This window comes from Piliocolobus tephrosceles, chromosome 9 (genome assembly GCF_002776525.5).
Source record: "Piliocolobus tephrosceles isolate RC106 chromosome 9, ASM277652v3, whole genome shotgun sequence".
NCBI classification, from domain to species: domain Eukaryota; kingdom Metazoa; phylum Chordata; class Mammalia; order Primates; family Cercopithecidae; genus Piliocolobus; species Piliocolobus tephrosceles.
In genome coordinates, this window is record NC_045442.1 from 117611691 (window position 1) to 117629568 (window position 17878).

General features: G+C 45.8%; 1 protein-coding gene across 1 annotated transcript in view; it reads left to right on the top strand.

Moving 5' to 3' along the window:
• Nucleotides 1-17878, top strand: part of FRMD4A (FERM domain containing 4A) — a 333243-nt gene that overhangs the window by 181089 nt on the left and 134276 nt on the right. Inside the window, exon 5 of the mRNA XM_026454815.1 lies at nucleotides 11597-11681. Coding sequence (XP_026310600.1) covers nucleotides 11597-11681 — 85 coding nt within the window. The remainder of the gene's footprint in view (nucleotides 1-11596; nucleotides 11682-17878) is intronic.

Consider the following 17878-nt stretch of genomic DNA (forward strand, 5'->3'; position numbering starts at 1 on the left):
ATTCCGCTGGGAGGGGCAGGTGGTATCAGGCAGGACTCCAGTTTCATGGAAGCAGGTCATTAACCTGTCATCGCAGGTGGATGAGGGCATTTACCATATATCAGGCCCTCCCCACCTCCCTGGTGATGTTCACCAACATTAGCCAAGAGGAGAAAATCTTGGGCTTGGCTGCCTAGTAGGTGTTTTTTTCCAATTTGTGGGGGTCCTTGCAGGAGAGCTTGGGGCACCTTGACGTTGATGCTGGATGTGTCAGTCTCTAAGATATACAGGTCTTTCCAAATCACTCCAAGCCTGTCTTCTCTGCATAAAAGCAGGTAACCCAGCATTGCAGAAGTGAAATAGTTGCTAGCAATAGAGAGAATTGGGGAATGGGATGGCTGAAGACTGAGATATAACATCCACTTCTGATCCACAGCTATAACAGACACTTCCACCATCACCACCCTTTTTTCTAGTTGGCCAAAGCAGGAACCTCAAAGAACATTCATTCAAGAGAAAAATTTCCAAATCCGCATTTAGGGACAGCCATTCTCCACTATGTCTTTATACACGCCATCTAGCAGAATGCGCTCCTCCTACTCCAGCTCCTATGGAAGCGGATCTTTCTGGAAGTGTCACATTCCAGTTGCCTCCTGCAGAGCCCCACCTGAGTACTTCAAACTCAGCAGGTCCAAAGCCAAACTTATTACCTTCTCTCTCCTCCCTTAACCTTCCATGGTCCCATCAAATCTGTGGCATCGTCATCTACTCAGTCACATAGGCTACACATCTTGAAGTCTTCTGTCCTCTTCCTGGAATTTTTTATTTTTATTTTTTTGAGATGGATTCTCACTCTGGCGCCCAGGCTGGGCTACAATGGCATGATCTCGGCTCACTGCAACCTCCACCTCCCAAGTTCAAGAGATTCTCCTGCCTCAGCCTCCTGAGCAGCTGGGATTATAGGCACCCACCACCACACCCAGCTAATTTTTGTATTTTTAGTAGAGACGGTGTTTCACCAGGTTGGTCAGGCTAGTCTGGAATTCCTGACCTCCGGTGATCCATCTGCCTCGGCCTCCCAGCCTAGAATTTTTATGTGCATTAATTCTCTGCTGCTGCTTCCAAAATCTCCCTCTGCACTGCCCTCTCCTCCTCATTGCCTGAACTCAGGCCCTCACCAGTCAGTTGACCTATGGCAGCAGCCTCCAAGGGTGGGGTGGGGGTGTCACCAGCACCCTTACTACCCTGAGTTCCCACTTCTTAGCTAGCCGAGAAGTGCAGTAACAAAACACCAATCGTTTGTTTTCTCCAAGAGAGGAGGCAGATTCTCTATATAGGTGAATTCCGTCTCTTTACCTTGCTTTTCATCCTGGGAAGAATCCTCTATTTATAACCTGACATCTGCCTAGCGATGCTCACAGGCGGTTTTCTGCAAAGGAGTGGTAAGAGAATCATCTTCATCAAAAGCCCAGAACTTGGAATAGGCTTAAGTTCATAAAAGAGCTTCTCTCCAGCTGGGTACCTTTCCAGTGTGTTTCTAAACAGAAGCACGGTTGGACTCTGAGCAGCCTCCAGCCGCCAGCCGTGACACCTGCATATCTTGATGCAGTCTGACTCCCAGGTTCCTCAAATCCTTTCTCCTTTGTTATAAATGTCTATATATTACATCTGCATACCACATGTCTAGGTAGCCTTTGTGGCAAAGCAGAATCGAACCACCTGATAAAAGAGGGCCACAGTAGGCTGGGCATGGTGGTTCATGCCTGTACTTTGGGAGGCCGAGGCGGGCGGATCACCTGAAGTTAGGAATTCGAGACCAGCCCGGCCAACATGGTGAAACCCCATCTCTACCAAAAATACAAAAATTAGCCAGGAATGGTGGTGCGTGCCTGTAGTCCCAGCTACTTGGAAGGCTGAGGCAGGAGAATCACTTGAACCTGGGAGGCAGAGGTTGCAGTGAGCAGAGATTGTGCCGCTGCACTCCAGCCTGGGCAACAGAACAAGACCCCATCTCACACACACACAAAAAGAAACAGAGGGTCATGGAAAAGATAACTAAGTACCTGAAGGTACATTTTAGAAAGTCAGAGAATGGAGGTATTAACACTGTATGGCTGAGTACCCCAGGGTGGGCTATTATTTGGGATTTATATATTATTCTGATACAATACATATGCAAAACACCAGGTTGAATCATCCCTTCCATTCAACAGATTACGAAATATAAGACCCAAATCTATTAAATAATGCGAATTGGAACTCGGAATCCCGCTCCATCCGCTAGGCCGGACAGCGTCTGTTCTATAAGCATTTCCTCTGCAGAGGCCCTGAGGCCAGTATCAGGCTGCAGGACGTTTTTGGGATGGTGGAAGGGAGGACTCAGATCCTGCCTTCATTGACCTGTCATTCAGCCTAAGAGTAGCCTGGTCCCTCCAGTTTTTCATCCAACAAATCACCAGGAGTGATCCCAGGTGGCTTCAGGGTCTCAATATAATTACCCAAAAAGGATAAAGGTCAGAGAGACAGAAACTATCCATTATGCAGCACCTGTCCACTGCTAAGGCTGATTGTTCATCTTTGCAGCCACCCTGGAAGCAAGTCTGATTATTCCTAATTAAAGAGAGGGAGATGGGGGCCCAGGATGGTCTGTAAATTCTTCCCCAGCATGGCTAATAAGTTACGAAGGTGAGATGAGTATCTCATCTGCTCGGTCAGGTCTGACTCCAAGCCTTGTGTCTGTCCTCCCCTACTGCACACCATCCATTTCCACAGGGGAAAAGTGACATCCTCCTCCAATGTGGCATTTCCAAGAGATCCTGTGTATCCCTTCAGTGTGGCAGCCTGCCAAGACCTGTGGCCAGAGTTCTCCACTGCTCCCTGTGTAGGCAGAGCCAGGAGCAGCCAAGTCAAAAGCGGTGACCCTAGCCCTCCTTGTGACCCACTCTTGGCCATGTTTGCAGAACCAGTGTCCACCTGTAAAGATGGTGTTCAGGACAGGTGCACACCACCACGAGTGGCAGGCTGCCACTCTGAAGGGATACACTGGATATCTTGGAAATGCCACATTGGAGGAGGAAGAGCCATCTCAAATGGTAAGGCAAGAATTTTCAGGACCTGAGACATTTGCTGTTGGTCCCACTAGAGAAGGTCTTGCCATTTTTTGCATTTTCTGACACCATGGACACCCGCGGAAAGGTGTTCTTTGTTGAACTGTGCTTTTCTGTCTCCTAGAGAGAAAACTTCAGGGTCCACTTGCACCTTGTCATCACCCTGAGCTGTGTCACTCCCGAGACTTGCAAGCCCAAGTCCACCATCATCCCAGCTGTAGCATGCAGCAGCTTTCTCACTGCTCCTCCTGTGCTACTTCTGTGCCATCATCCACGCCTTCATTTATGGGCTCACAGATGTCCCTTGAGATGTCCCTGGGTGTAAGCACTGCTCTAGGAGCCAAGGACAGAGCAGTGAACAAAACTGATAGACCCTGTCCTTAGACAATTTCATGTCCATTTCCTCCGGCTTCTGAGATCCTATGAGCCCTGCCTGTCGTATTTTTTTTTACCAATTCAGTGCGAATCCATTGTGTACCCTTCCAACTACTTCCTGACCCTGGGCCACACCTCCCTTGGCTGCTCACACTTTTTCTGTCTCTCCCTTTCTCTCTCTCACACACACACCCACCCCCAGGGTTGGACTGGTTCTACGCACACACACCTTTTATTTCTACCCCCGAGCTTCTGAGTGTGGTCAGGAAAAGGTTCATGCAACTTCAGGTTGGTTCGTGGTTATTGTGATGAATCCCACACAGATCTTCAATATTTCTAGCCAGTTCTGCCAGGGGTGCCTGCTCAGGGTCTCTCTTCCCCACGGTGGTTTTACCTCTTGCTTCAGGTCCCAGATAGTCAAGGCTTTTACTCTAAGAAGATGACGCTGCTTATGTTTCTGCAGAGAAAACAAAGCCAGCACCAGGGAGCTCCTAGTCCTACTACTTTACCCACAAACTTAATTGTATCTTTAATGGGGTTTTTGCGGCCTCCCAACCCACTCACTGCACACACGCAAATGCATGAGCATCTCAGAGGAAGACCTTTAGCCCATCAACCAGCACTCACTGATCCACGTGTACCTCAATCCCAGCCGCTTCTGTCACCTCACAGAGCTTCTCCCTTGAGCCTTTCCTCTGTTTTTCTCTATCTTAAGCATCTCCTCCACGGATTCCTCCCCTTTGTGACCACTTCCCAATCTAACTGAAGAAAACGCCCTCTCTGATGCACAGCCACCTCCAGCCAGTGCCCTCTGCTACCCCTTCTGCTCTGCACGCAGCAGCCAGGAGAGATGAGTCTGCACTTGCTGTCACCCCTTCCCCACAGGCCTCTCGTTCCTCATTCTGTGGCCGTCCAGCTTCTAGTGCCATCATACCCCCTGGTCACTGGAGGTCTCTCGCCCCTGGCTCCACAGGCGTGCTTCTGCCCTGCTCCAATGTGGCCTCTGTGGCTCTGGGCTCATTCGAACGTGCTCCCTTTCAGTTCCCCCTGGCTCTATGCCACTACATTCTCCTGGGCCACCTCCTCTTCGTCCCCTCTGTCCCTGGCTCAGGGCAGGTTCCCTGCTCTGCTGTGCAGTCCCTCGAGCCCTGGTGTCCATGAGGTTGTGTCTTGCTTGTCTTCTCTCCCTGCACCTTCCCCTCGTGTGATTTCACCCCCATCCACAGCTGCCAGTGCAGTCTCTTTGCTGGAGACTCTCCATCCTCTGCCCCAGTCCTGACCTCTCTCCTGAGCTCCAGGCCATCTCCGCTGATTGGCTTTTCCGCACAGATGCAGCTGGAATCTAATGACGTCGTCATTTTTCTGCCTCCAAATGTACTCCCCTTTCGGTGTCACCTCCTTGTCTTTGTGATAGGCACTACTACCCATGCCGCCCCCAGAACCAGAGACTTGGGAATCAACCTTGACCTCAACGCTCCCTCCCACCTGCCTCCTCCTGTTCCCTCAGTCACTAGTGCCTGTTATTCCTGCATCTTAAACAGCTCCCTATCCATCCCTTACTCTCCATACCCAGCCTAATCGTAATTAGGGCTTCCATAAACCTCTCCTGGACTCAAGATCTCCTTGTTCATCTCTGCATCTGGTCTTCATCCCTTCCAAACTCCCCTATATGAAGACACTGAGCATCTTTCTAGAATTCTCTTCTGATCCTTGCTCATTTTTTTCCAGCTTCCCATTATCCTCAGAAGAGAACATCTTTAGCGTGACTTGTATGATGTGACTTCTGCTCAACTATCCAGCCTCACCTCTTCCCAGTCCCCTCACCACACAACACACACACACAGACACACACACACACACACACACACACACAAACACACATTATAAGCAGCCAGCAGTGGTCCATATATGACCAGGAGAACCTTCAACTGCAAACCGTTGTTTAGTTCTAGAAGGCTTGGGAACAATGGCTCTCTGATATCGTTCACCAGGCAAGCTTTAGAAATAGGTCAAGAAAAAATATAAGGAAAATATTCACACCTAAGGAAGTCTGTGTTTGTGTGTGTGTGTGTGCATGTGGTCTTTTTATAGGTGCAATCTTGTGCTCAGAATGAAGCCTACATGTCTGGATTATTCTTTAATTCTATATCCTTCTACCAAGTATCCCTGTAGCTCTGATCATCTAAACTCCTTGTAAGAAAATAAACAGAGATTAGATTTGGCTCTTCAAACTTTGAGTTTCACAGACAATAAACTGAAGCAAGCAGCAAAAAATAATAAGAGAGGAGAAGCCTGATCAGGGAGGAAGGATTTTACAGCCAAGTCCACAGGCCGAATTCTTGGTGTCTTCTCTGGCTGATGGAGACAGCAGCTGCTACTTCCTGTCACTCGCAATAACAATGATGGCATGGATCTAAAATGAGGTTCCTGCTAACCAGAGCTTGCTGTATTTCAGCTAGGTGTCCCAGTTAAGAGTTTAGAGGCATTGAGATTCCAAGCATCAGAGGCTTGGCTGCAGAAACTCACAGCTTATTGCTGTCATTATCATGGCTCTTATTTGCCACCAAGAGTAGGCATTTCAAATGTGACATTTGTGTTCGTTACAAAATGAAATCACTGGTCCATTTAATTAACACTTGCTGTAAATATTCAGTGATTCCCAAGTGCCCAGTGCTGGATGGGGAAGGGAAAGGGAGAGAAGGGGGGATGGAGGAGAGACCTGGCTGATGTCATCTGGCTGGGCCCTTGCCATCTGACTAGACAGTGTTCAGTCTGTTGCAATCAGAGGCTTTCACTTGTCAAAGAAGGGGACGGGACTCCCCGAGGCTTTAGAGGCTGTTTAATATTTAATAAGCGCAAACGCATAAACACAGCGCACCTATTTATTTCTCCTTCAGACTCTCTCATAAAATATTCTCGGGTCTGAATCATCTGAGCTAGTTTGGGTGGACGGTTGCTTGTGGAGTCAGGAAACCTCTTAGCGAGGTCTGTGCTCCCTCTAGAGTGTTCCTTTCAACTCACATATGTGCCCCAAGATTCAATCCTGCTAAATGTGCCCCCAAAACCAGTTTAAAATGTAGGTCTGATGATGATTCAGCTGTGGTGAGGCCAGCAGATGAGGAGAGGACAGACATTGAAAAGATCGTCACTCAGTTCCCGGGAGGAGGGGCCACACCGTGCCACGCAGGGCCACGTGGGAGGCACTGGGGTTAGTCAGGAGGCAGGGGAGCCAAGGAATAATTGGCAAGAGCATTTTTTGTGGTTTCTGTGGGGAGGAACAAGTAAGGCTGGGAGAGCAGGCTTGGGATTGGCTAGTTTAAATAATTTCAGCGGGCTCTGCGGCATGGGAGCTGCCCCTGGTTGTCTGGTGCATGTCCCTGGGGTGGTGAGGGTGGAGGAATAGTGGCCCTGGGTGTGAGAGCCGAGAAGTGGTGGGAGGGGTGGACCCTGGATCCATGGTGACATGTGGAAGTCTTGGGGTCTGGAAACTGGCTAACCCTGGCACCAGCAGTGCCTCCAGGCCCAGCAAAGCCGCAGACATCCAAGCATCATAAAGCCATGGTCAATACACAGCCACACTCGGAACTGTCCATGCAGACCCTCTGAATCTGAGACACAGCGTTCATTTCCCTGGTTACCCAGAGACCTGGAATGTTCTTTGTGAAACTTGGAAGCAGTCCCTGCGCCACGCCTGTAGTTAAGGAAATGCAACATCGCCACCTACTGCTGAGGCTCTCCTGAAAATCAGAAAAAGAACCTACCTTTTTTGTTTTTTTGAGACAGAGCCTGCCTCAGCCTCCCAAAGTGCTGGGATTACAGGCGTGCCCGGCCAAAAACTATGCCCAGCCAAACACTGGATTTAAAAACAAAAAAAAAGAAACGAAGAGGCTGGCCTGTAATCCCAGTACTTTGGGAGGCTAAGGTGAGGTGATTACTTGAGCTTAGGAGTTCAACACTAGCCTGGGCAACATAGCGAGACCCCATCTAGACAGAAAATAAAAAATTAGTCAGCATAGTGGCTTATATCTGTAGTCCCAGCTATTTGGGAGGCTTAGGCAGAAAGGTCACTTGAGCTCAGGAGGTCGAGTCTGCAGTTAACTGTGGTTGCACACTGCACTTCAGCCTGAGTGACAGAGCAAGACCCCATCTCAAAAGAAGGAGAAGGAGAAGAAGAAGAAAGAAGAAGAAGGAAGAAGGAAGGAGGAGGAGGAGGAGAATAAGGAGAAGGAAGAAAGAAGAAGAAGAGAGAAGAAGAAGAGAGAAGAAGAAGAAAATTTTGACTTTGAATCCAAGCCATCAGCCCTCCCCATCTTCCCAAAAGGCTCTTGTCCCTGGTGCCCCCGGTGTGCACCATGCTTCTCTGGGCGTGTAGGTGGAGAGGTCTGAGCTCTTTTTCTCTGCAGGCATTTTTGACTCAGCAGTTTACTGGCATGGAGGGAAAGTTTGGGATGAGCTCCATACCCTCCCCTAATAGAACAATGATATGACAGGCCCGGAACTCACAGGGTTTTCCAGGCTGTCGTCTTGGTGATAAAAGTTAACAGGAAACTGCTTTCCACTTCTGTCGAGAGGAGGTGATTTTTTTCTTCATCTCGGAATGTGCGTGTTATTTCCTGTACCTTCTCTGCCCCTTTTATGGCCAGACAACATAGAGCTCGGTGGAAATGAAAGCAGTCGCAGAGATGGAGAATTTGCCACCTGAATTCCGTTTTCCATCATTTGAGAGTGGAAACAAAAAGGGAAGCGTTATATTTTCTTAATATACTATTCAGGAGAAAATTGGGGTGGAGGAGGCAGGATGTCTGTACTCTTTAATTTTTAAGAACTAAAGCAAATGAGATTCTTCTAAGAAACATATGGCATTACTTTGAAAATTAAGTTATTTCAGACCTTATATGAATTTAGACTCAAAATCATTATTAGAGCACGAAGGCCGCTGTCAACTTCAGGAGGCCTCGGCTAATATTCCAGTATTAGGATTTCTTTCTCTCTTCCTCCCCTCCCCTTTCTCTCCCTTTCCTCCCTTTTCCTTATTTTCCTTCCTTTAGTTTCTTTTGTTAATCTGACTACCCTTTGCCAAAGGCCCTTTGCAAAGGACGTGGATTGATTGATTTATTTTTGAGACGGAGTTTCGCTCTTGTTGCCCAGGCTGGAGTGCAATGGTGCAATCTTAGCTCACTGCAACCTCCACCTCCTGGGTTCAAGCAATTCTCCTGCCTCAGATTCCCGAGTAGCTGGGATTACAAGTGTCTGCCACCACGCCCAGCTAATTTTTGTATTTTTAGTAGAGACGGGGTTTCACCACATTGGCCAGGCTGGTCTCGAACTCCTAACCTCAGTTGATCCATGTGCTTCCGCCTCCCAAAGTGCTGGGATTACAGGCATCAGCTACCGTATAGATTTATTTTTTGAAAAGCAAATCAAATCAAATTTATTTTGCTTTGAGATGTAAAATTTGCTACTGCCATTCTGCTCCCCATTCTTAAAGAATATAAGTTGTTTAACTTTACTGTGCCTCTGAGACCATGGTGGGCCCTATATGGAGACCTCTGTGATCTAAGACACCTGCTCCGGAAGCAGGGGCAGGTGCTTGGCAGGGGCAGGGGTTGTGGGCAGAGACCAGCCAGTCCATTAATTTTCAGGCTTTACAAGTATGAGGACCACTGTGTAATTCCTCCAAGTTTTTTTATAGAAACTGAGATGATGATATTTGTACTAATGATGTCTGTGGGTCGAGAAAATCTAATGTCTGAAGTTACTCCGAATTCACTCACCAATTTAAAAAAACTTGAATTGTATTAATCACAGCAGCCTCTGCACACATTTGAAAAATGATAGAAAGTATTTATTTATTTAGTGTATAGACAAAAGGTTGCAAGCTGGTGGGCCATGGGCTTGATGTAGCCTATAGACATGGGTTTTTATCTTCATGTTTCTCCAACAGTAGCATTATCCTTCAGGTATGGTAAAGGATATATATATATATATCCTTTATTTTCCTTCCTTTAGTTTCTTTTGTTAATCTGACTACCCTTTGCCAAAGGCCCTTTGCAAAGGACGTGGATTGATTTATTTATTTTTGAGACGGAGTTTCTAAATATATATATATATTTAGAGAGAGAGAGAGAGTCTCACTCTGTTGTCTAGGCTGGAGTACAGTGGCACCATCTCAGCTCACTGCAAACTCCCCCTCCCGGATTCAAGCAATTCTCCTGCTTCAGCCTCCTGAGTAGCTAGGATTGCAGGCACCCACCACCACTCCTAGCTAATTTTTGTATTTTTAGTAGAGACGGGGGTTTCACCATGTTAACCAGGCTGATCTTGAACTCCTGACCTGAGGTGATTCCCCTGATCTCGGCCTCCTAAAGTGCTGGGATTACAGGTGTGAGCCACCACGCCTGGCCAATTATGGATAAATCCTTTTATGTTTTACCATACCTGAAGGGTAATGCTACCATTGAGCTTTCCTTTCTGAAAAGACACACGAAGTCCTGTATCTACAATATAGGAACTCTCTTCCTCTTCCATTTCCCACTGGAATCTAAAAGTATCATTTGAAGCTGAAAATTCCAAGTTGTTGCCCCTCAGGTGATTTTATTGATTAGAAGAAGTCATTTTTAAATGAATTACTATAAATAAATAGAACTTCTTGAAGCTAAGGGCATCATTTTGTTTGCTTTATACGATGTTGGTTTCTCGTTTTTGCTGCTGTTATTGTCGTTTAAATGGGAGGTAGTTTCCAAAATTTAAAACCAGTGGGCTTCTTAGGTAGAGAAGCACCTCTTCTTTTACAGTCTGAATAACAGAAGCCTGGCAGGATGATGTGACTGCCCTGAGTCACACAGAGCTGGGGATTCCATCACTGCTCTCTGACTCCCTCCAGAGGATTCTGGCCATCAGATTATGACACTGTTCTAGAAAACCGTAGTACTTGTTTCTTCTCATTTCACCTTCCGCATCTTCTGCCTCTTCTTGGTGGCAGTTTCCCAGTTTCCAAGAGCCCCAGGTACCCAGCACCCTCCTAGTCCACCGTAAGGGTTGCCACACCTGCTCAGAACCTTCTTTCCTCCAAGATGCTGCATTTCAACCTCTCTCTCCTCTTCCTTTCAACTCCTAGTCCTTCAGTGCGGCTGGTCATTAGACAGTACAAGCACATTATCTCATTAAAGAATTTAATAAACTCCAAAGTCAATATTATAAAGGCACATTTAGTGTAAACTTAAATAGTATCAGCATGTTTCATCTTGAAAATATCTATAAGCTCCATCTAGATGAAATCCGATTCTCATTTGGCTTAATATGCATTAATATCGCAGTGTTAAGAACACTTAGCTTAGCTCTCCGAATGTGCAGAAATCAAATCACACTTTACCACCTTCGAGAGTAGTAGTAACCATTTCAAAGAAAGCTGTGATTAAGAAGAAGAAATTATCTTTTAAAAATCCAACTTGGCTGGGCACGGTGGCTGACATCTATAACCCCAGCATTTCGGGAGGCTGAGGTGGGCAGATAATTTGAGCCCAGCCTGAGCAACAAAGCAAGACTGCACATCTACCAAAAAAAAAAAAAAAAAAATGTAGTCGGATGTGGTGGTATGCAGGTGTAGTCTCAGCTACACTCAGGAAGCTGAGGCGGGAAGATTGCTTGAGCCTGGGAGGTCAAGGCTGCAGTGAACCCCCGTGATCACACCACTGCACTCCAGCCTGAACAACAGAACGAGACCCTGTCTCTCTAAAAAAAAAAAAAAAGAAAGAAAGAAAATCCAACTCAATGACAGTTTAGGACAAACAAGCAATGTGTTGAAAACAAGTAACATTGTGTAAAATTAGAAAGCAGATAGGACAAAGAAAGCAGAGGGCCAGTTTGAGAATTCGTTCTTACAAGTTGGTGGCAGACCCGGTTCTTTGGCTGTGGTGAGACCCACTAGGCGTGACAGTCCTAACCCACTATCCAAACTGCAGAAACACTGTTTGTCCTCCATAGGGAATCATAGAAAACCCATGGACGGTGCCTTTCTCCTTTGTTTATTTAGGATGGGGAGTGCCAGCTTTCGTCTCAAATCATGTAGCTCAAGAGAGCACTTTATTTTCTGCGCCTGCTGTTTCTGTGGTTCATGCGCCATTTTTCTCTTTCAGGTTCTATATTGAAAGCATTTCGTACCTGAAGGATAATGCTACCATTGAGCTTTTCTTTCTGAACGCAAAGTCCTGCATCTACAAGGTAGGAACTCCTTCTCCCCAGTTTCCCTCTGAAACTTGAAAGTATCATTTGAAGCCGGAAATTCCAAAGTGTTGCCCCTTAGGCCATTTTATTGATGAGGAGAAGTCATTTATAAGTTAATTACTATAAATAAATGGAATGTTATGAAGCTAATGGCACTATTTAATAATGTGATTCCTGACCGGGCGCGGTGGCTCACGCCTGGAATCCCAACACTTTGGGAGGCCAAGGCGGGTGGATCACGAGGTCAAGAGATCAAGACTATCCTGGTCAACATGGTGAAACCCTGTCTCTACTAAAAATATAAAAATTAGCTGGGCGTGGTGGCGCACGCCTGTAGTCCCAGCTACTTGGGAGGGTGAGGCAGGTGAATCACTTGAACCTGAGAGGTGGAGGTTGCAGTGAGCCAAGATCGCACCACTGCACTCCGACCTAGTGACAGGGGGAGACTCCATCTCAAAAACAAAAAAAGAAAGGAATAATAATATTAATGATGTGATTCCTTTGATCCATGGCTGCTCTGTGGACATGTTTCCTAACCTTATTTTAAAGGTTTCCTGACTTTAAAGGTTTCTTTGTCAACTTAGACAAAGGGGAAAAACCTAGACTAGTATGACAAACACACTAGTCAACTTAGACAGGTCTTGCAGATACACATGAGCTTCTTATAACCAAATATGTGTATATTTGACCATTTTTAGATGGTCTAGCAGCATCTTTCAAAGAGATGCTATTATCACTTTAAGTGAGACAGTTTCTTTCTTTTTTAAAGCATTGTAGTAAAATGCACATAAATTTATTATCTCAACCATTTTTGAAAATTTTTTTGTATTTCCATAGGTTTTGGGGGAACAGGTGGTATTTAGTTACATGAGTAAGTTCTTCAGTGGTGATTTGTGAGAATTTGGTGCACCCATCACTCGAGCAGCACACACTGAACTCAGTTTGTAGTCTCAACCATTTTTAAGTGTGCAGTTCAGTGGCATTAAGTACACTCACAATGTTGTACAACCATCACGACCATCGTTCACCCAAGAACCCTTTTCACCTACAGAACTGAGACCTTATACTCATTAAACAACTCCCCTTCCCCACTTTCCTCAGCCCCTGGCAACCACTACTTCTTGTCTCTATGAATTTAACCACTCTGGTACTTCACATAAATGGAATCATATTGTATTTGTCCTTTTGTGTCTGGCTTACTTTACTTAACATAATGGCCTCAAGGTTCATCCATGTTGGCCAGGCGTGGTGGCTCATGCCTGTAATCCCAGCACTTTGGGAGGCCGAGGCAGGCGGATCACCTGAGATCAGGAGTTCGAGACCAGCCTGGCCAATGTGGTGAAACCGCGTCTCTATTAAAAATACAAAAATTAGCCAGGTGTGGTGGTGTGCACCTGTAATCCCAGCTACTCAAGAGGCTGAGACAGAAGAATCGCTTGAACCCGGGAGGTGGAGGTTGCAAAAAAAAAAGTTCACCGCTGTTGTAACATGTGTCAGAATTTCCTTCCTTTTTTTTTTTTTTTTTTAATTTTTAGGACAGGGTCCCTCTGTCACCCAGGCTGGAGTTCAGTGGTGCAATCTTGGCTCACTGCAACCTCCAACTCCCAGACTCAGGCGATCCTCCCACCTCAGCCTCCTAAGTAGCTGGAACTACAGGTGTGTGCCACCACACCCAGCTAATTTTTGTATTTTTTTGTAGCCATGTTGCCCAGGCTGGTCTTGAATTTGTGGGCTCGGGTGATCTGCCTGCCTTGGCCTTCCAAAATGGTGGGATTACAGGTGTGGGCAACGATGCTTGGCTGCCCTCTCCTTTTTAAGGCTAAGTAACATTTTATTGTATGTGAAGATCACCTTTTGTTGATCCATTCATCCATCAAAAGACACGGGTTATTTCCACCTTTTGCTTATCATGAATGATGCTATTATAAACATGGATGTCTAAATATCTCCTCGAGACCTGATTCGCAGTTGTTCAGGGTATATGCCTGTAAGTGGTATTACCAGATCATAGGGTCCTTCTGTTTTTAATTTTTTAGGAGCCATCCCCTACTGTTTTCCGAGCAGCTGCACCATTTTACATTTCTACCAACAGTGTCCAAGGGTTCCAATTTCTCCACATCCTCTCCACCATCTGTTATTTTCTATTTTGTTTTATTGATAACCATCCCAGTGGGTGTGGGATGTGTCTCATTGTGGTTTTGATTTGCATTTCCCTGATGGCTAGTGACGTTCAGCATATTTCCATGTGCTATTGGTCATTTGTGTGTCTTCTTCAGAAAAAACGTCTGTTCAAGAGATGATTCCTAGTTGAGAGCGACAGCCCCTTGTCATGTATCCAATTGCTCCATCAGCTGGTAGTGTCTCCTTTTGTGGGATAACCCAAAATGCCTACACCCCTTTCCAGCACACACCCCTTGCCTGGGAAGATGGACTTGCAGAATATCACTGAGGTTAGGAACTGCGACTAAAAGAACTTTTTTTTTTTTTTTTTTTTTTTTTTTTGAGACACAGTATCACTCTGTCACCCAGGCTGGAGTGCAACGGCACGATCTCGGCTCACTGCAGCCTCCGCCTCCCAGGTTCAAGTGATTTTCCCTCCTCAGCCTCCCGAGTAACTGGGGTTGCAGGTGTGCACCACCACACCCGGCTAGTTTTTGTATTTTTAGTAGAGATGAGTTTTGCCATGTTGCCCAGGATGGTCTTGAACTCCTCACCTCAAATGATCCAGTCACTTTGGCCTCCCAAAGTGCTGGGATTACAGGTGTGAGCCACTGCACCTGGCCCTAAAAAAACATTTTTAAAAAGAAACACCCACTCCACTGGCTACCCCCCGCATGCACATAATGAATGCAGTGAATGTCTCATGAATGCAACCTCCATCACTCCCCCTTACGGCTGCTTCTTTAACAGTAATGGACAAGAACGTTCATTCCTACAAAGTTCACATGACGTAGGGACTTGTTGCTGAGTGCTTTATGCAAATTGTCTGAGTCTTCACAACACCTTTTGAGATAGACACCGCTTTGAGAGTGAATTTTGCATAAGTTTATTGATGGTAATTAACTTGGAGTCCAAAATGCATTCTACCTGGAAATAAATCAAATAATTCTAAACCTAGGATTTCCCCTTACTCTAAAAATTTAATTAACAAGATGCAGAAGAGTTTGAGGTATACACCAACTGACTAATGTAGAGCCACAGAAAGCAAATTAACAGATGTTTTTCTGAATTCACAGCTTAACTTCTACCTCTTACCTGGGTAAAATGTCAGGGACTCGTCTGAAGTCTGAAGTGTGAGGATTAGTTAGAATGAAAGGTCTACTAAGGAATTTAAAGGTAATGCATTCAGTCAGCGCAGACTCCAGAGGGACAAACCAGAGAACTTTCCAATGAAGATTTGATGGGTTCAGCCATTCCTGTGATCTCAGTAAGGAATTTTCTCTAGGTTATCAGGATGTTGATGGAAGATTAAATAAGTCTTTCCCCCGCCCCCCCTCTTGAGATGGAGTCTCACTCTGTCGCCCAGGCTAGAGTGTAATAGCGTAATCTCAGCTCACTGCAACCTCTGCCTCCTGGGTTCAAGCGATTCTCCTGCCTCAGCCTCCTTAGTAGGTGGGACTACAGGCACCAGCCACCATGCCTGGCTAATTTTTGTGTTTTTAGTAGAGACAGCATTTGACCATGTTGGTCAAGCTGGTCTCGATCTCCTGACCTCGTGATCTGCCCACCTCGGCCTCCCAAAGTGCTGAGACTACAGACATAAGCCACCGCACCCAGCCAATTCTTTTTAAAAATAAATAAATAAATAAATGTAAATCCCAGCGTGTCCTGAATTTTCTAAAAGTTTTATTATTATTATTATTATTATTATTATTATTATTATTATTATTATTGTACTTTAAGTTCTGGGATACATGTGCAGAACGTGCAGGTTTGTTACATAGGTATACAAGTGCCATGATGGTTTGCTGCACCCATCAACCCGAGAGATAGATGTTGCTTTTTATCCCTGTTTTCCCAGTGATGAAGATGAGATCACATGCCTAATGAATGGCCAGGCTATGGTGCACCCCAGAGGGAGGCTCTCCTCCGTACACTTCTCTGTGAGGTGTTTGATGGGTGAATTCAAAGTAGTCTAGGGAGCTACCGCTGCCTGGATTTTAAAATTTAATTAAGCTCAGGCCTTGGGGATTGCAAAAGCCCATTAAACCTTAACACATACACACACACACACACACACACACACACACACACACACAGTTGGAATGGTATCAGCCATCACTTTCCTTTTGGAAGTACCTCAACACATTCACTGCACAGAATAGTTCCACCAAGTACAAATGTTCAGAATAACAGAGGGCCTGGTAATGATCAAATTCAGTTCTGTGAAAAGACCTCATTTCGGGACAGTTGCTGAGCCAGGACTTAAATTGGGCTCAAACCCAGCACACTCAGAGGACAGCATTTTGGGGTTTTGCCCAATGGAGGAAAAAGATACCAAATGCAGTTCCAGGTACCTTCAAATTCTTTCTTCTAAGACCTCATTTTCTCATTATAAAGCGGAAATAATAATACTAACCTTACATACAGGTTGTAAGAGTATTTGGTGTTTTTTTTTAAATGAATGTGAAAGCGCTTTGAAACCAAGTTCAGAAACGAAAGGTGAACGGTCTCCACCAGGTGGCAGCCTTGGGCAGCGAAGTAAATGAATGGCAAGGCTGAACCCACGAAATCACTCTCGAGCAGAGCAAATAAAAAATTGTCCCGGGCCCACGCCTGTAATCCCAGCACTCTGGGAGGCCGAGGCGGGTGCATCACGAGGTCAAGAGTTCGAGACCAGCCTGACCAACATGGTGAAATGCCATCTCTACTAAAAGTACAAAAATTAGCCAGGCGTGGTGGCAGGCGCCTGTAATCCCAGCTAACTCAGGAGGCTCAGTCAGGAGAATTGCTTGAGCGAACTTGGGAGGCTGAGGTTGCAGTAAACTGAAATTGCGCCAGTGCACTCCAGCCTGGGTGACAGAGCGAGACTCCGTCTCAAAAAAAAAAAAAAAAAAATTAATTGACCCAAAGCCTACTTGGGCAGATGCTTGGGGAAAGGGAGAGGAGTTGTTCAGTACTATCTCGTCCCAAATGCTGAGCTGGCACTGAAGGCTTCTGAACATCATGTACGCCTAGGACTTTGCGATTCAGGGAAAATTAAAAAGAATACATTTCAGAACTGAATACTACAGGTGCCCTGAGTGGAGGTGATGACATCTTTGCAGCCAGCCACATTTAGGATCAAGGTCCCGAGAGCATCAGCCCACATGCTGAATGTCACCCCAGAACCCAGCTCTCTCTTCTCAAAATCTGTCCTTGGGCTTGGGCACATAAATGACCACAAATGACCAAGAGACAGCTTCTTTCAAATTGATATAGGAGACCAAGTTGCATCCCAAGGCCCCTGTCTCCTTCCCGTGATCAAGAATAATCTTTTCATTTGTATAAAATGCCATTTAAATTTTATTTTTAAATTCCTTATATATATTATGATATTTGAGCCTCAGCATCTCTGCGTGAGATGGAGCAAGAATCAATAGCTTTCCAGAGGAGGAAGTAGGGAGAGTCTAAGTGACTCAGAGACGAAGGACTGGGGGATGGCTGGATAGCCTGTGTAACCTGTGTCAATGTAAAGATCATGATAGGCACTGCTGAGTGATCGAGAGTTCAGCTTTTGCTGCCAGGCAGACCCGGGATCTTTTCCCAGCCTTGCCCCTTGGCAAAAGGAATAAATGTGGGCACCTCCTGTAACGTCTCCAAGCTTCCCTTTCCTCTCTAATTGAGTAAGGATTATAAGGTCTAACCACAACCTTCTTGGGAAGATTCAGTGAGATAAAGCATGCAAAGTTCTTAGTCTCATGCCAGGCATGTGATTAGCTAGTTGGATTTAGACCCGAGGTTTTTTCTCTTGGCTGTGATTCTCTTTGTGCCACCCACACGGCACCCTGGTGCTTTGGGGGCCTTGAAGGGCCCAGAGGGTGGTGTTAGACCCAGATAACCCATCCCAATGCTGATACCCAGACGCCTGGGTTTATCCAGTGTGGGTTTAATATCTGCTCCCTCCCTGTCTCTTGGGGAATGGTTCCTACCATATATTAAAATCGAAGTTGTCAAGGTAAAATAAGCTGCTTATTTTGCTTTTTCAAAGTTCA